The sequence below is a fragment of the Sinocyclocheilus grahami genome, unplaced genomic scaffold (assembly GCF_001515645.1).
Source record: "Sinocyclocheilus grahami isolate Dianchi unplaced genomic scaffold, SAMN03320097.WGS_v1.1 scaffold37.1, whole genome shotgun sequence".
Classification (NCBI taxonomy): Eukaryota; Metazoa; Chordata; class Actinopteri; order Cypriniformes; family Cyprinidae; genus Sinocyclocheilus; species Sinocyclocheilus grahami.
Genome location: NW_015505216.1, coordinates 2,363,933 through 2,383,018, shown reverse-complemented (window position 1 = coordinate 2,383,018; position 19,086 = coordinate 2,363,933). Strand labels below are relative to the sequence as shown.

The 19,086-nt window shown below is 38.4% G+C and overlaps 1 protein-coding gene across 1 annotated transcript in view; it reads left to right on the top strand.

Annotated features, from left to right (window-relative positions):
- LOC107581700 (integrator complex subunit 1) overlaps window positions 1-19,086 on the top strand; it is a gene marked incomplete at its 5' end in the record, with an annotated part of 34,874 nt that overhangs the window by 13,101 nt on the left and 2,687 nt on the right. The window contains 23 exons of the mRNA XM_016267323.1: window positions 961-1,110; window positions 1,513-1,692; window positions 1,770-1,874; window positions 1,960-2,127; window positions 2,218-2,329; window positions 2,414-2,572; window positions 3,128-3,274; window positions 3,363-3,461; window positions 3,596-3,720; window positions 5,260-5,514; window positions 5,608-5,767; window positions 6,225-6,368; window positions 6,569-6,749; window positions 9,276-9,399; window positions 11,344-11,471; window positions 11,561-11,648; window positions 12,638-12,885; window positions 16,014-16,143; window positions 16,247-16,380; window positions 17,615-17,807; window positions 18,016-18,137; window positions 18,259-18,368; window positions 18,459-18,575. Of these exons, the coding sequence (XP_016122809.1) occupies window positions 961-1,110; window positions 1,513-1,692; window positions 1,770-1,874; window positions 1,960-2,127; window positions 2,218-2,329; window positions 2,414-2,572; window positions 3,128-3,274; window positions 3,363-3,461; window positions 3,596-3,720; window positions 5,260-5,514; window positions 5,608-5,767; window positions 6,225-6,368; window positions 6,569-6,749; window positions 9,276-9,399; window positions 11,344-11,471; window positions 11,561-11,648; window positions 12,638-12,885; window positions 16,014-16,143; window positions 16,247-16,380; window positions 17,615-17,807; window positions 18,016-18,137; window positions 18,259-18,368; window positions 18,459-18,575 (3,379 nt within the window). The remainder of the gene's footprint in view (window positions 1-960; window positions 1,111-1,512; window positions 1,693-1,769; window positions 1,875-1,959; window positions 2,128-2,217; window positions 2,330-2,413; window positions 2,573-3,127; window positions 3,275-3,362; window positions 3,462-3,595; window positions 3,721-5,259; window positions 5,515-5,607; window positions 5,768-6,224; window positions 6,369-6,568; window positions 6,750-9,275; window positions 9,400-11,343; window positions 11,472-11,560; window positions 11,649-12,637; window positions 12,886-16,013; window positions 16,144-16,246; window positions 16,381-17,614; window positions 17,808-18,015; window positions 18,138-18,258; window positions 18,369-18,458; window positions 18,576-19,086) is intronic.

Here is a 19,086-nt window from a genome sequence, read left to right as displayed (position 1 = left end):
AAAACATTTCATAGGGCCCTAAACATGTAATGTTTGTTAAACTTTTTTAAAAATTTGTGAAAATGTATAAGTTTCATGATTTTAATTAATTAGACATGCTTTTTAATTAATACAATTTAATTTAACTATTAAAAAGGAGTCAAGAAAAATTAAAACAGAAAAAAACAGAATCCAGAAAAATTAAAACGGAATGTAGGAACCCGTTTAGGCCCTAACTATCCCTCAGCCTAGCCGCGCCCCCCAGTTTGGGAACCACTGCTTTATTCTTTTGAATGGATACATTAATCGTGTTTATTATATATTTTTTTATTAAAGTGGAAATCAGTTTACTAAATAATGTAAACTTGACTGACTGCTTCACTTCCACTTTAAAGGGATGTTTGTGTTGTTTATTATTTATTTTTATTTATACTATTTATAATTTTTGAGTTGAGTTTGTGGCAAAACATTTTGCAGTGTTTACATGTTGTTTATTACTGCATAAAATGTATTAAAATAGATGTTTAATTTCATAAAGTACAAGTTGATTTCAAAATGCACCTACTTTTTTGCATTTTGTGTTTTTCAGTTTAATAAAATACTTTTTCCCCATATATTTCATCAATGAGGAATTCTTTAAAAAAAAGTCTAAAAATCTCGTCTCGTTCTCATGAACCCAGTCTCGTGACTCGTCACACCCCTAATAAAGATAAATAAAATAAATAACTGTTTTCAGCATTGATAATAATAGGACATATTTATTAGGCAGCAAATCATCATACTAGTATGATTTCTGAAGGATCATGTGACACTGAAGACTGGAGTAATGATGCTGAAAATTCAGCTTTACTATCACAGGAATAAATTACATTTTAAAATAAAAAATAAAAAAATAAACAGTAATTTTAAATTGTAATAATATTTCACAATATTACTGTTTTTACTATATTTGTTGGTTTTCTCCTCATCTTTCCCTGTCAGAGGCAGCAGAAACAGCGGCAGCTTCTTGGAAGGCTCCAGGACCTACTTCTGGGTCCTAAAGCTGATGAACAGACCACATGTGAAGTCTTGGACTACTTCCTGCGGCGTCTCAGTTCTTCCCAGGTGGCCTCTAGGATGCTGGCCATGAAGGTGCGGAGTTAATTAAAGGGGTCCTATTATGCTTTTTCACTTTTTCAACTTTAGTTAGTCTGTAATGTTGCTGTTTTAGCATAAAAAAGATCTGCAAAGTTACAAAGTTCAAAGTCCACTTTGATTGAACAGAAATCACTTTTCAAAAACTACAACAAACGACTCGTTTGGACTACAACGCATTTTGTCCGGGATTTGTGATATCACAAATATAGACGAATGGGACGAGACCTGGTTGAGCTGCACTAGAGAAGGCACCGAGTGTTATCAGTATGTCGGAGACACGCTAGCTTTCCCAAGGCAGACGAACTTAGAGTGGTTACAATCCAACCACCAGTAATAGATTAATTTACGCAGTTTAATAAGATAATAACAAGAAGGTTGATGTGATGTGTGTATCAGGGTTTGTCTCTGGTGCTGACTGAGGGAGCATTAAAAGATGGAGAGGAGAGGGATCAGCTCATGGAGGAGGACTCCAGAGATGCCGAGCTACTGCCAGGCTACCAGTGGCTCCTTCAGGACCTCCCCAAACTACCTCTGTTTGATAGTGTTAGAAGCTTGACGTCCAGCGCCTTACAGCAGGTCAGTCCACCTACACAAGTACAAGATTATCAGTATCTGTTACTTCCTCAGCTTATTGTGTTTGTGTGGGTTTTCAGGCCATTCACATGGAGACTGTTCCTCAGACCATCAGCGCATACCTGATTTACCTTTCCCAGCATGCACCAGTGGAGGAGCAGTCACTCCACAATGACCTGGCCTTGGTTAGTCTAAATCTACAGCTTGCCTGAAGTAAGCTCTAGTATAACCTTTCTCTTCTCTCACGCCTTGTGTTTCCTGTCTTCTCAGGATGTGGCTCGTCTGATAGTGGAGCGTTCCACTATAATGAACTGCCTCTTTTCCAAGCATTCCTGCAGGCCCGAGTCTGATGCCGTTCTCTCTGCTTTTATCACCATCTTCTCCACCTATATCCGTCGTATGAGGAAGACAAAAGAGGGAGAGGATCTCTATAGCTGGGTACTAATGAACACATACCTGAACTGAAAATTCTAATTTTGTAACTCCTGCTTGTGCACGTGAATAAAGACCAAATTTTAAATCTCACAGTCGGAGTCTCAGGATCAAGTGTTCCTGCGGTGGACCACAGGAGAAACGGCCACCATGCACATCCTAGTGGTCCATGCTATGGTCATCCTGCTCACACTGGGACCTCCCAAAGGTGAGTATCTCCTCTGTTGCAGTGTTTGGTGGTTGATTTTGCACTTGTCTGTAGTAAAAGCTACTGTGCTTGTTACTTTTTTAGGGGAAAGTGAGTTCTACACACTGTTGGATATCTGGTTTCCTGATAAAAAGCCCCTTCCCACTGCATTCCTGGTCGACACATCTGAGGAAGCCCTTCTGTTGCCCGATTGGCTGAAGTTAAGAATGATCCGATCTGAAGTTTCCCGATTGGTCGATGCAGGTATTAATAACTTGGATTTAGAAATAAGGATTTTAGAAATCAATACCAGAATTGACTGTGGTTGTGATTTGTTTTTTTAAATTTCACTACTTTTGGCATGTAACAGATTTTGGAGCAATATACACTACTGTTTAGAAGTTTGGTCTCTGTAAGAAGTGTCTTATGCTCACCAAGTCTTTAGCATCATTACTCCAGTCTTTAGTGTCACATGATCCTTCAGAAATCATTCTATTATGCTGATTTCAACATTTCTTATTGTTATCAATGTTGAAAGCAGTTGTGCAGCTTAATGTTTTTGTAGAAACTGTGATAAATGTTTTTCTGTATTTTTTTGATGAATATAAAGTTTTAAGAAAAAGTATTTATTTGAAATCTTTTGTAACATTATAAATGTCTTTACTGTCAGTTTTGATTATTTTAATGCGTCCTTGCTGAATACAAGTATTCATTTCTTAAAAAAAAAAAAAGCTTAGTGATTTCAAACTTGTACCAGTAGTGTACTGTAGTTGAGCTGATGTGTTTTATTTATTTATTTGTTTTTTTGGTCATTCGCAGCCCTACAGGATCTGGAGCCCCAGCAGCTGCTGTTGTTTGTCCAGTCCTTCGGGATTCCCGTCTCCAGCATGAGCAAACTGCTACAGTATCTGGACCAGGCCGTGTCCCCTGATCCTCAAACACTGGAGCAGAACATCATGGACAAGAGTGAGGACTTTCATTTGGTATACTCCGTTCTCACATGTTTCAGTGTGTGTAAATTAACACTAACATCATGGATGTTTCTACCTGTTAGACTACATGGCTCATCTAGTGGAGGTCCAGCATGAGAGAGGAGCCACAGGTGGACACATGTTTCACAGTTTACTCAGTGCTTCACTTCCTCCGCACAGAGGTCAGGAACTAATGCCCTACACTGTCCGGGGGTTCTGTCAGCACTGATTAATGGTGCTGTTTTACTCCGCTTGAGTTGCATAGGGTGATTAAATTCTGTACTAATGAGTCCTTTGCTGATCTGATGTGTTACAGACAGCTCAGAGGTGAGCAGGGCTAAGGTTACCGTAGAAACGCCCCATGGCTCTGTGAAGATGAGAGCAGTGAGTCAGGTGCCCGTGATCGGCCCAGAGGATGATCTCGCTGGGATTCTACTACAGGTGCAACATCTCACTTTGATATGCTTATGCTGCTTTATTAGAGGGGTTATTAATAATATAATATCTTGTCAGAGCTATAGCACAGCAGTTGTGCTTCTGACATGGTCAGTCTCTGTTTGGCATGCTGTGTCTTGATCACTCTCTACTAAAACCTGGATAATGTCGTAATTTAATACACCGTAATGCATCACTATATGCATATTATTGGATTGTGATTAAAAGGGTGAATTTAGTAAGAAACACTTGATCAGATTTAAAGGAATAGTTCACCCAAAAAGGAAAATTCTGTCATTTGCTAACTCTTGTGTCATTCCACACCCATGAAACTTTCCTTCATCTTTGAAACGCATAGGAAGATATTATAATGAAACCTGAGAGATTTTTATCCCTCCATTGAAAGTCCATTCCAGTAAGAATTTGATGCTTCAAAAAGTTCATAAATACATTGTAAAAGTAATTCATATGAACAGAGAGGTATAATCCATTATTTATATGTAATACATTTATTCATATAAAAACATTGATTAGTGCACATACATAGAAGAACACAGATTAGCTCAAATATGGTACATTTAAGCTCAACCATGCTTGATGTACAAGAACAAATATCATTGGTTTGTCATGTTCCAGGAATATTTTACACTGATAAGCTGTTTAAAACCCCTAAAACTCCAAAAGACCTTTGTTTTGGCAAGATTTTGTTCCAAATGGTCACACCCCTTCCTTCTTTTTTTGATTTTCCTTGAAGTATATTGGGCCGTTTAATCTGTTTTATTTTCACTTTTGTTTGGCACGACCCTTCAAAGCGTCACTGACTGACGCTGACGAGTCTTTGTTTCAGAGTTTGCAATTATGCAGACAACCGTCTTCACTAATTAAACTCTAGCGATGAATGAGTTAATGTAAATAAAACAATACATTAAAAATGATTACAAATATAATGAATAACAATTAAAAAGTAAATTAAATGATTAATAGTACATTAAAATCAATAATAAAAACATTGATAGATTTTTTCAAATGATCAATATTATTTTATAAAAAACAAGAAACATCCCATAATATTAACTGAATTGGTACAGCCTTAAGGCCCGTTCACACCAAGGACGATAACTATAAAGATAACGATAAAGATATAGTTCTAAAAATCGTTCTCAATATTAAAGAATAGTAGAATCCACACCACAACTATAACGATAAAGACAAAGAGAAACGATATCGTTGGAATCACTTTCAAAACAATTTTTTCCAGCTGATGAACGATACAAAAATTGACAACCTAGTATGAATTTAAAGTGGCAGATGGTCATGCGCTTAGAATAAACAGACGATATCGTCTACTGGTGTGGACGCTAATATCGTTATCTTTATAGTTATCGTTCTTGGTGTGAACGGGGCTTTAGTGTACTTACCAAATAATATTATGTATAAATTATCGTAACTTGGAAAATGATTTTCAAGAATATCCATTTAGCTGTTTGTGGCTTGATGGTGATTGTGACCATATAGTTTTTGCTGAATTCTTTTTCCTCCATGTAGCTCTTCCCTCTGAAAGTGGATCCTCGCTGGCCTCTGCCTCCAGTCCGGCCATTGTCATTAGCTCTGCAGCAGACCCTGGCCCAGGAGGTGCTGCGGGCACGACAGGGTCACATCCAGCAGGGTGGTGCCGCTGGGCGACTCCTACAAGCCTTAGCAGCCCTTCTAAACTCTGCCCATGCTGGACCCCTGGTCATGGCAATGCACCACAGCCATACGATCTCCTGCCCTCTACTGCGCCAACTCCATCTTTACCAGGCACATAACCTACTCATACCTACATACTCACTATCGACACTGGTGCTTCCTTTTGCTTGCTCACTCACTCCAATTCCCTTTTTTCTCCTCTAGCGGTTGGTGTCTCAAGATGTTGGCTTCTCTTCACTGTTCTTCAACGCCATTGTGCAGATGTTGACGTGGTTGGAAAACTCAGCGGCAGAGACAGGGCCACTCCACAGCCTCCTGAAATCTCTGGCAGCTCAGTACTCTCACAAACATCACATCACAGATGGTGAGTGGCTCCTAATCCTGAATCTTAGCCGTGCAGGTCAAGTTTGCAAGCAGATATTCAAGCTTACAGCTCAGAACTAGCTGGATCAGCAGTTAGTGAAAGTGAAAAAAGTGAAAGTGACATGTGGCCAAGTATGGTGACCCATACTAGGAATTAGTGCTCTGTATTTATCCCATCCAAAGTGCACACACACAGCAGTGAACACACACAGTGGAGCAGTGGGCAGCCATTTTTTGCTGCGGCGCCCGGGGAGCAGTTGGGGGTGCGGTGCCTTGCTCAAGGGCACCTCAGTCGTCGTATTGAAGGTGGGAGAGAGCGCTGTACATTCCCCCCACCTACAATCCCTGCCAGCACGAGACTCGAACCCGCAGCCTTTGGGTTACAAGCCCGACTCTCTAACTATTAGGCCACAACTTCCCCTTAGTAGAACAGTGTTGACTGTGTCTTGTGTCATCAGTTCGTACTGGATTTCTGCACTTGGCTGAAGCTCTGGCGTACAGACGGGACTCAGAAGTGGCAGTGAGGGGCATTATTGCCTCTCTGAGAGCTGGAGAAAAATGCAACGCTGAACCTGAACTCATAAGTGGCTTCAACGGCAAGGGTTGACTTGCATATTTATGAAAGTTAGTGTGATGGGGCTGGAGGCCTAGCAGACAGGATTACTCAGAAGCGAAGCGTGTGGTAGTTCTCATTTTTGCGATGTGGTATTGGCTTTGATGGTTTGTTTTTCATTTTTTGGACCTGTGTGTGTTTCACAAGAGTGAAGGCATTATTATAAAACAAAAACCCTGTGTGCCTTAGTGTTGCAGGGTCTCATGGAGGTGAAGTCTCCATATCTAGAGGAGCTGTTGTCCCTGCTTATGACCATCGGTACGGAGACCGGAGCCACAGGAAACACAGCGGGTCCAGTTGCCATGGTGATCTCTCTGCTGCTTCAGGAAACAGAGGAGCGAGGAGTGAAAATAGAGGTGGATTCCAAAATGTAAGAGCGCAATGAGTCACTCGCTGCCTCATCACAGATTTCCTTACTGTGTGCTGGTGATACTGTTTCTAGGTGGGGAAGGAACACAGCGAAATTGGTTTACACTTGTTTGATCCTTGTCGAATGGCCAAAGACACAGATTAAATGCACATCATACATAGTGTGACTCTATGAAAAACATTTTTGGCTTTTTGTACCCCAACGGTAAGACTCAAATACCCCTTCATCAAACTAGAAAATGTTTGTTTTTGTTTTTTTACACCTCTAATAATACTGCAGAGTCACAGTCTTGTCTATTTTAATCAAATATCAAGTTCATATCAAGTTAATTTCATGTGTGTGTGTGTATATACACAACTGTATATGCACACACAACTGTTAAGTCTGGAAAAATTATTAAGGAATTAATACTTTTATTCAGCAAGGATGCATTACATTAATCAAAAGTAACAGTAAAAACATGTATAATGTTACAAAATATTTATCTTTAAATAAACAGTTTTTTCTATTCTTCAAAGAATCCCAAAAAACACAAAAATATTAAGCAGCACAACTGTTTTTAATTTCATAATAATAATATTTGTTGAGCAGCAAATCAGGACATTAGAATGATTTCTGAAGGATCACGTGACACTGAAGACGGGCGTAATGATGCTGAAAAATCAGCTTTGAATCACAGGAATAAATGACATTCAGAAATATATTCAAATAGAAAACTCTTTAAAGGGGTCCTATTATGCTCGTTTACAAAGTCTTGATTTTGTTTTGGGGGTGTACTAGAACATGCTCTCATGCTTGGTGGTTCGAAAAACGCATTATTTTTCACATAATTTACATTATTACAATACCTTTCTCCCCAATCTGGCACAAACGGCTCGATTAGTTCTGGCTTTGATGAAGGCCCGCCTTCCGAAAAACAAAATGTGTTGTGATTGGTTAGCTGTCCCAGTGCGTTGTGATTGGCGAACAGCTTAGACGGCGTTTCAGTACTGCCCCGGCCCCCTGCCAAAGCAGCATGTTCCGTCTGCTCAGGTTTAGTTAAGGACGGCGTCGATATTGCCATATCAGTTTGAGCCGGATTCAGACCCCGAGAATATTGAACAAGAACCTTTGCACGCACGGATATTGCAAGACATGTGTGACCCTTGACCACAAAACCAGTCATAAGGGTCAATTTTTCTAAATATATATCTTTCTATGAGATGTATAAAGCTGAATAAAAAAGCTTTCCATTGATGTATGGTTTGTTAGGACAGGACAATATTTGGCCGAGATACAACTATTTGAAAATCTGGAATCTGAGGGTGCAAAAAAATCTAAATATTGATAAAATCGCCTTTAAAGTTGTCCAAATGAAGTTCTTAGCAATGCATATTACTAATCAAAAATTAAGGTGTAATATATTTACAGTAGGAAATTTGCAAAATATCTTCATGGAACATGATCTTTATTTAATATCCTAATGATTTTTGGCATAAAAGAAAAATCTATAATTTTGACCCATACAATGTGTTGTTGGCTATTGCTACAAATACACCCCAGCGACTAAAGACTGGTTTTGTGCTCCAGGGTCACATATTAGAGTGGTGACATTATTGTTGCCTTTTTTTTTTTTTGGGGCTAAATCACGTTTTAGATACGATGTCAACAACCGCTTAAAAATAAGTGCATTTTCTATCTACAGATAAGTGCAACGGTAATATGTATTATGTTTATTGATCTTCAATTCTAACATTATAACATTAATTTAAGTGAAACTGTTATACAGTTGAATTTATTTATACCATAGTCTCATAATTGAAGTGTAAATTCTGCAGATCACATCATTGTGCAGAATTGTACTGTCAGCAATTTATGGAAAAACAGCGTTTCTTCGACATGGCGAAAACTGAACTTGACCCTACAGCAGCTCCTCCTCCTTGGTTTTCTCTGCTTCACTAACTCTACAGCAGCACTTCTTCGTCGTCGTCTTGTCTGATGGACTCAACCAAACGTTCTAACCCTGACCTCGCCCCAACCCCCAACCATTCGAATTTCCGTAGGCGGGATTTCTTTTAATGATATTCTAATGCACCACTTTGTGACATCACAAAACCCGGAAAACAAACGCTGTAGTCCAAACGAGTCGTTCGTTGTAGTTCTTGAAAAGGGATTTTTTAAAAACAAAATATCTCTCTTTGGAGTGGCCTTTGAGATTTGTAACTTTGTAGGTCTTTTTTATGCCCAAACATACACACTACACACTGACTAAAATTCAAAAAATGAAAAGGCATAATAGGACCCCTTTAAATTGTAATAATATTTCATAATATTACCATTTTTACTGAATTTTGTGAAATAAATGAAGCCTTGGTGAGCATAAGAGACTTCTTTCAAAAAATCTTACCAACTCCAAAACATTTGAACAGTGGTGTACAGCATGTGCCACTAGTTGGGAGTCATTGTTTTAATAAGTGTATTATTTATTTGCTGGAAACCCTGTGTATTTTCTTGGTTGATGATGGGTGTGTGTGTTCTTCTTGGCAGCACTGAGTCAAAGAAGCCTGGCTCGTGTTCAGGGCTGTTGGTTGACTGGCTGGAGTTGCTTGACCCTGAGGTGACCTCTGTTTGCTCAGATCTTCAGCAGAAGCTGCTTTTTGCTCAAAACAAGGTAAAATAGTTTCTCCTAACTGATCATCATGAGGGTGTGGCTCCGGGTTTTAACTGATATATAAAATGTGTGAGGGTGCCACAGCACATAAAAGAAATCAGAAAATATGAAGCTTACAGTTAATATTCCCCATTTTTGATGGTTTGCGTTTGTTTTCTTAAACATAAAATACAGGCTAATTCAATTACTTTGAACATTTAATTGTTTTATGGCACAAGTAGTTTATTCATTCACTCTTAAGTATATAAATGTCACTCTTGTCCCTTTTCCAACATTCAAGCTTCAAATCAAATGTTGTGAAAATGGGAGAAAGACTTCTGGAAGGATTTAACAGAAAGGATTTAATTGTGTTTTTATGCAATAACTTTGTCGTTGTCTGTCTCAGGCTAAAAGTGGTGTGAGTGTGGCCCCCTCCTACAGGCCATACCTGTTGGCCCAATATACCCCAGCGACTAAAGACTGGTTTTGTGCTCCAGGGTCACATATTAGAGTGGTGACATTATTGTTGCCTTTTTTTTTTTTTTTGGGGCTAAATCACGTTTTAGATACGATGTCAACAACCGCTTAAAAATAAGTGCATTTTCTATCTACAGATAAGTGCAACGGTAATATGTATTATGTTTATTGATCTTCAATTCTAACATTATAACATTAATTTAAGTGAAACTGTTATACAGTTGAATTTATTTATACCATAGTCTCATAATTGAAGTGTAAATTCTGCAGATCACATCATTGTGCAGAATTGTACTGTCAGCAATTTATGGAAAAACAGCGTTTCTTCGACATGGCGAAAACTGAACTTGACCCTACAGCAGCTCCTCCTCCTTGGTTTTCTCTGCTTCACTAACTCTACAGCAGCACTTCTTCGTCGTCGTCTTGTCTGATGGACTCAACCAAACGTTCTAACCCTGACCTCGCCCCAACCCCCAACCATTCGAATTTCCGTAGGCGGGATTTCTTTTAATGATATTCTAATGCACCACTTTGTGACATCACAAAACCCGGAAAACAAACGCTGTAGTCCAAACGAGTCGTTCGTTGTAGTTCTTGAAAAGGGATTTTTTAAAAACAAAATATCTCTCTTTGGAGTGGCCTTTGAGATTTGTAACTTTGTAGGTCTTTTTTATGCCCAAACATACACACTACACACTGACTAAAATTCAAAAAATGAAAAGGCATAATAGGACCCCTTTAAATTGTAATAATATTTCATAATATTACCATTTTTACTGAATTTTGTGAAATAAATGAAGCCTTGGTGAGCATAAGAGACTTCTTTCAAAAAATCTTACCAACTCCAAAACATTTGAACAGTGGTGTACAGCATGTGCCACTAGTTGGGAGTCATTGTTTTAATAAGTGTATTATTTATTTGCTGGAAACCCTGTGTATTTTCTTGGTTGATGATGGGTGTGTGTGTTCTTCTTGGCAGCACTGAGTCAAAGAAGCCTGGCTCGTGTTCAGGGCTGTTGGTTGACTGGCTGGAGTTGCTTGACCCTGAGGTGACCTCTGTTTGCTCAGATCTTCAGCAGAAGCTGCTTTTTGCTCAAAACAAGGTAAAATAGTTTCTCCTAACTGATCATCATGAGGGTGTGGCTCCGGGTTTTAACTGATATATAAAATGTGTGAGGGTGCCACAGCACATAAAAGAAATCAGAAAATATGAAGCTTACAGTTAATATTCCCCATTTTTGATGGTTTGCGTTTGTTTTCTTAAACATAAAATACAGGCTAATTCAATTACTTTGAACATTTAATTGTTTTATGGCACAAGTAGTTTATTCATTCACTCTTAAGTATATAAATGTCACTCTTGTCCCTTTTCCAACATTCAAGCTTCAAAACAAATGTTGTGAAAATGGGAGAAAGACTTCTGGAAGGATTTAACAGAAAGGATTTAATTGCGTTTTTATGCAATAACTTTGTCGTTGTCTGTCTCAGGCTAAAAGTGGTGTGAGTGTGGCCCCCTCCTACAGGCCATACCTGTTGGCCCTCCTCACACACCAGTCCAACTGGAGCACCTTACATCAGTGCATCAGTTCTCTGCTCAACAAACACAGAGACCAGAGGTCACTGGCTCCTCTCTTTATTAAACGCATTCCCCTCTTTCTGTTCTCACATCTCCAGTGTGTGTAACTCCGTTTAATCTGATCTCCAGACTGGACCCAACCTCAGCACTAGACTTCCTGTGGGCCTGCAGTCACATTCCCCGCATTTGGCAGGGGCGAGATCAGAAAACCCCCCAGGTCTGATCACAGTTTATATAACATCACTATGTTGTAATGCATTTACATAACAACACCTATTCAGCATCTTGGCTAGATTGCATTTTCTTATTTCACATGCAAATAATTTAGCCAGTTTTAAACAGGGTCAAGATTCCCACAGTCTTGAATATAGTTTATCCTGGTTATGCTTATCCTTATAATATTTTATCGGCTAGAAGTTGCTCTTGCGAATGCAGGTTTTAGAAAATAAGCATAAATGACGTGTATCATGGAAGAAGTTGTAGAATTTAATTAGTCAAACGGTGTGCGAACCCTGCAGATGTACTTTACATGTGGAAGTCTTAAAGGTACAGTAGCCTAAACAGTCTGGTTTATTTTAAGGACCAACAAGAGAGTAGACAATAGTCATTTCAAGCTAAATTGACTGCTGTAAGAATAAAGTAATTTTGTTATAACTTTTTATAACTAGTTATATTGCTAACCAGATGCAAGCACAATTTGTAGTGGTCCAAAACTCTAAAACTCCAATGTTTAGCCACAAATTGTATGCTTTTGTAAGTGTATATATGACCCTGGAGCACAAAATCAGTCTTAAGTCGCTGGGGTATATTTGTAGCAATAGCCAAAAATACATTGTATGGGTCAAAATTATTGATTTTTCTTGTATGCCAAAAATCATTAGGATATTTAGTAAAGATCATGTTCCATGAAGATAGTTTGTAAATTTCCTACCGTAAATATAAAAAAACTAAATTTTTGATTAGTAATATGCATTGCTAAGAACTTCATTTGGACAACTTTAAAGGCGATTTTCTCAATATTTAGATTTTTTTGCACCCTCAGATTCCAGATTTTCAAATAGTTGCACCTCGGCCAATTATTGTCCTGTCCTAACAAATCATACATCAATGGAAAGCTTATTAATCTTAATTTTTTAAGTGTTTTGGTCCAGGGTCACATATTGGCCATAAGTGTAGAAGATGGGGTTGTTTTGTGTGTCTCTGCAGAAGCGCACTGAGCAGTTTGTGTTGAAGCTGTCTTCTGAGGAGCTCATAAGCCTGGTGGACCTCATCCTGTCTGAGTCAGAGCTGAGCTGCCGTGACTCAGCCACCTCCAAGAGCGCTTTGGACCAGGTCTCCTGCTCTCTTCTCCAGTCACGCTTGCCCCTCCTGCACAGCTGTCTTCACTCAGACCTGGGCAATGTCAAGAAAGTCTCAGAGTACCTCATCAGCTGTGTTAAGAAGTGGGGAGACAGGTACATTCTTTGAGTCTGTACATGACAAAAAAATAAATAAAAATCTAAATTACATAATTTTAAGAAAATATTTCAAAGAACTCTATGCACATGATTTATTTTCATAATATGGCTAGTGAGCTGCCACTTTCGTTACAACTGTTTAGTAGTCAGAGTCATGGTCTAGCGGTTGGTTAGTGCAGATGCTTTAGACACATTGCGTCTTGGTGCTCATAGTAGAAATAAAGGTATAAGTCTTGTTGGTGTTGTTTCTTGATCCCACTATCTTCTTCTTGTTTTTGTTCTTCTCCATAGTTTTCAACTCAAACTGCTTTACATGTAGACTTTGATTTGTAGATGATTTTAGCCTTAAGTGTGCTTTCTGTTCATGGTTTTTATTAACTTATACATTTTAAGAAATTGTAAATTACAATTTAGTAGAGCACATGAGAAAGTTGGCACATTTACATATATAACTAAAACAATTATAATGAATGTAATTAAATAAGATTTATCTTCAAATATGACATGCACACAAAGTTTGGGATCAGTATGTTCTTTAAAGTATCTAATGCTCATCAAGGCTGCATTTCTAATATCCTGATTTATTATCAATGTTGGAAAAAGTTGTGCTGTCTAATATTTTTTGGAACCTGTGATACCTTTTTTTTCAGGATTCTTAGGTTGCATTTCAGTTTGAATCAGAATTTAAGCCTGAAACTTTATCTTGCCTACAACTACCAGTATTTTCTTGCTGCCTTGAAAGCTCTGCTGTTTCCTTCATGAAGTACAATTTCTGTACTGTTCTATCTGTGGGAAAAGTGGATGCAAAAGCCCCCCAAAACAGCAAGGACAACAGTGTCAGACAGAGGTCAGGGTTTGTACCATGTTGCAAACACTCTCCACCATTACAAAGCAAAAGCACTGAACTTCCTCCTTAAAGACGCTGATAAATGTAAGTGATACCATGCCAGTCCTTTGCTTATGGCAGAAATGCTCTACATCAGGCACAATAGCAGGAGGAGCTGTAATTAGTTCTTGGGGTGTGAAACGAGAAGCGGCTGAAGTCGTTGAGCGCTGTGATCATCTTCTTCGAGAGCTCAGTGTAGTATAATGAATGCACGAGGATTAAGGCTCCGGCTCTTCCTTTGGCTTCTGCTGTGAGTCGCAGCTCAGACTGGGGCTGTCAGAGAGATCAGACCGGGGCTCTTTGTGGTGGCAGCCCCCCTTCCTTTCATGAATTTGCCTTTGGTTATTAAACCCCCTTAATGAGGGGGAAAAAACTTTGGGCAAGGTCAGACAAAAAAAATGACTCCCAGAAATGCACTATTTGTAAGTCGAGCTAAGCTGTCTTCTGGTCGAGAATGGGCTTGAGTAATGCTGGCATGTAAAGCGCGTGTTTGGTGGGATAAACGGTCGTGTGTTTGTTTGGCGTTCTCTCTGTATCTGTTGCTTGTGAGCACAACAGCGGATTAGCAAGCATAAACCACAATTAAGCAACAAAGTTGTTGGTAAGAAGGCCTTGGCTTGATTGGACAAGTAGACAAGACCGTGTGTTCTTCTGTTGGTAATATAGTCTGTTATTGATACTGGCTGGTTTTTATAGTTGGACCATGTTAATCTCTCTCACTTTAATCTTCATAGTCTTTCTGGGTAGTTGACAAAATACTTTTGGAAAGTTGATAAAACGATTTAGCTTTTTATTTAATGAATAATTATAATATTTTTTTAAAGGTGCTGTATGTAGGATTGACTCCGAGTGGTTGAACTAGGTATTGCAGTCCAAATTCAAAATATTGGAGAGGGTTTTTTTTCACCGGCCCCTCCTCCTCAAACTTGATGCACACGCAGGTTGCCAGATTGACGACACCAACAGGAACGAGTGCACTTGACGATGAATGAAATGAAATACGCTGTGTTTTCCGCCAACTGGCAACTCGGGGTGCCGAAATACAATTGGGTAAACTGGCAGTGGGCGGGTTTCACAAACCAAAACAGAGACCGACATTCCGGCCCGGAACGCACATTTTCAAAGGAGAATAACTGACTGTAGCATTGCTTTTCAGATAAACAAGTATGTTAACTTATCATGTTTCTTAAATATCTGCAACATATTATGGTATTTTTATGCTTTAGTACAGTCAAAACCTTACATACAGCACCTTTAAATGGCTCAAAATATGTAATATTCATTATTATTTAAATTGCTCAAAATATGTCATATTAATAATATTTTTATAATTCATAATTATTTAATACGTTGTTCTCAATGAAAATTGTTATTAATACAATATATAATAATTATTCGTAAAGCAGTTAATACTTAATGGTTTCTGGATGGTTGACATGAAATACTTTTGCAAAGTTGTCTTTCTGTAACATGCCATTTTTTTCTGAGTCTAAAAGTATTTTTATAAACAGCATTTTGAGTATTTCTGAAATAAAATTGTTGCTAAAGTAAAAAAATAAATAAATAAATAAATAAATGTTATTGCTATTTCTGAAATAAATAATTACAATAATTGTTAAAATGACCAAAAACGTAATATTCATTATTCTTATTGTACGTCTTATGTATTTAATGTTTAGGCCAATAATAATTATTATTAATATACAATGTAAAATATGATGGGAAAAGTATAATGGGAAAGTTTCCTGCTACATGACATTCTTTTCTCAGTCTAAGAGTATTTTAAACAGCATTTTGCAGATTTAATTATGAAATATTATGATAATTAAAAGTTATTTTCAAATAATGTTATTAAAATATATATTCTAATTATTTTATTGTTAAATAGGGTTTTTACTTAATATTATAGTGTTGCATACAGTTTTACAATTTCATGTCTTCATGTTAATTACCACAGGACCATTTAAAGTGAACTAGTGAGGGCAAAATGGATTAAAAATGGTGAAAAACAGAAAAGAAACAGTAACTGCTCACAAGACCTGACACATTCATGCAAATTTTAACAAACTCTTGATGATAAAAAAATGTTGATGCTTATGCATCAAGTACTCTTCATTGTACTTGACATATTACTCATGCAGCCTCTCCTGTAACCATCTATAACTTACTCTCAGCTATTGTGTGTGAATGCTTTTTGGCCTGTTAAAGTGGTTCTTATTTATTGTGTTCATATGTCCAGTATAATGAGTAAGAGGTGTCAGACGCTGCTGCTGCAGATCTACCTGCACTTCCCAGAGGTCATCCAACACATCCGCCTACCAGAGGCCACCCTGAGCGGTGAGGGGGCAGCCGACGGCAGCACCTGCAAGGTAACCGCTGCAGTTTATGACACGTCAGGCCACAAGCTTCCTGTTAACATCACCTGAAAGATTAATGCTGTTTGTTGTCTGTGGGGTATATGTGCATGTTCAGCTGGATGTTCTCGTGCATCGTCTCCTCACTCTGCTAGCTGACACGGGAGACTCCAAATCAGCTGAGAACCACGCGTCTGATCCCAGTCTGGCCTGCAGGAAACTGGCCGTATCTCACCCTGTGCTTCTACTCAGGTTTATCACACAAGGATTTTCCATTCAGTTTAGGGCTGCACGATAAATCGCATGCGATTGTCATGCGCATCTCGTCAGTAAAGCCGGTTCTGTGATTAGTAGTAAATCTCCATCACGTCCTTTCAGATGGAGCGGCATTTAATACACAGAGCTGTAGTTCACTGACAAGCTACACAAAATCGTGTTCATAATCGAATGCAATTCATCTTAGCTTGTCAGTGATCTCCGGCTCTGTGTATTTAAGGGTTAGTTCACCCAAAAACGAATTCTGTCATTAATTACTCGCCCCCATGTCGTTTCAAACCCGTAAGACCATCGTGCATCTTCGGAACACAAATTAAGATATTTTTGATGGAATCTGAGAGCTGTCTGACTCTGCATAGACAGCAACGCAACTGAAATGTTCCCAAGTCCAGAAACGTAGCAAGGAGATCTGTAAAATAATCCATGTGACATAAGTGGTTCATTCGCCATTATACAAAACTACGCGAATACTTTTTTGGGCACAAAAGAAAAAAAAACTACTTTATTCAACAATTCGTCTCCTCCGCGTCACCCTGTAGCGCCATTTTGGAGAGTATCCGCTAGACGTATGCTGTTCTGTGTCAGCGGCGTCACACGGATATGCTGTCTCCGTTCAGATCAAATCACAACAATGTAGGAAACAGATCCGTGTGACGCAGCTGACACAGAACAGCATACCTTGTTTACTTATGTGATACTCTCCAAAATGGCACCAGGGTGATGCGGAGGAGACGAATTGTTGAATAAAGTCGTAATTTTTTTTCTTTTGCGCACAAAATGACTATTCTCGTAGCTTCGTATAATTGCGGATGAACCACTGATGTCACATTTATTTTACCGATCTCCTTGCTACGTTTCTGGATTTGGGAACAGTTGCTGTCTATGCAGGGTCAGACAGCTCTCAGATTCCATCAAGACTACCTTACTTTGTGTTCCAAAGATGAACGAAGGTCTTACGGGTAATTAATGACAGAATTTTCATTTTTGGGTGAACTATCCCTTTAAATGCCGCTCCATCTGAAAGCATGTGGAGATTTACTAATCAGAATAAATAATCACAAGAATAAATAAAAATGTTGATGAACTTTTTATTTCGTAATTATTCCATTACGACATGTATTAAGAAAGTAAATAGGGCCCTTTTAATTTTCGTGTTGTCTAAGAGTGTATGTGCTGAATGCATAATAGAGCTGTTTTTTTGTTTTTCCAGACACCTGCCCATGATCGCTGCGCTCCTGCACGGTCGCATCCATCTGAACCTGCGGGAGATCAGGCAGCAGAACCATCTGACCTTCTTCAGTGATGTTCTGGTTGTGCTGGAGCTGCTGCAGCCACTGATTTTCCACTCTGACCACCAGAGGGCACTGCAGGACTGTCTGCTGTCCTTCATCAAAGTACTGCAGGTAGAAAGAGTAGACCAAATCTAGCAATGTACACTGCTAGCACTTTTTTAGTACATAGTGACATTCATACATTTTGATGATAAAGATGTTCTTACCGCGATTGCAGACCTCTCACAGTTGCTTATCTGCTAAACTAATATGTGTGTTTGATATAATGTAACTACTGGTGGGAAAATTTTTTCAGCATTTTCATGTAATGTTCTTGCAGAACTTCAAGAGATCATCCCGTATGCCCATCTTAAACAAATTTGTGCAGTTCATCCAAAAGTACATAACCCATGATGCAGCATCTGCTGTGCCTTTCCTTCAGAAACACTCACATGTGCTACAGTAAGACCTTTTTTGCTTTCTGATTTCTGCATTATCAAATGCCCTCAGTGCTACATTTACTTTCTTTTTGTAAGTTATTTCTTTTCGTGTTAAAAGTTTCCCTGTGTTTTCTCAATCTCAGAGGACTATCCACTGAGAATCCGGACCTGGTGCAGCTCAAGTCTTTGCTCGCTGGACTGACTCTGCCTGTGAAGTCTGGTTCCTCTGAGAGCGCTGCTGAGGACAGAGACGGTAGGAGCTCCAACACCTCACCTCACGAGAGACAGAGTTACATGTGAGATGATCGTCACCAGAGCCCGTCTCTCACTCTTTGTATTCCAGCTGAGGATTCGTCCTCCGGCTCCCTCCCTCTGGTCAACATCTCAGCTTCCATGCCGCTGACTGCGGCTGACATGACTAAATGCCTGAAGAAGATCTCCAAAGGAGAAGCAATTGAGGGTGATAGAAATAAAACTGTTTTCAGACTGTTTCCTTTATATACTGTACTATGCTTAAAATAGGCCCACAATAAATCATGTATGTTCTCCATATTTTTTTTTTTAAGAATTCTTAGAATTAGAAGGCATAGAATAAATTAAATTCAAATTTACTTTACATTATCATTAAAAATGAGCTGATAGTTTTACACTAATGTTGGAAGTTCTTTTTTTAATTACATTAAAAAAGGAAGCAATAATAAACAGAAGGGAGATGTGTAGGGGATTGTAAATTATTGGCATTTGAATTTTGCAAATAAGCATTTCTTAATATTTATTATAAAACCAATAAAATCTGAATTATTAAATAATCAAATATATATAATTATATTTATTACATTTTATGTATTATTAAACAGTTTATTAAAATTGTTATATTTTATTATTATTATATCAATATAAACATACAAATAAGTATATACAAGTGTGTATGTGTGTGTATATATATAAATATATATATATATATATATATA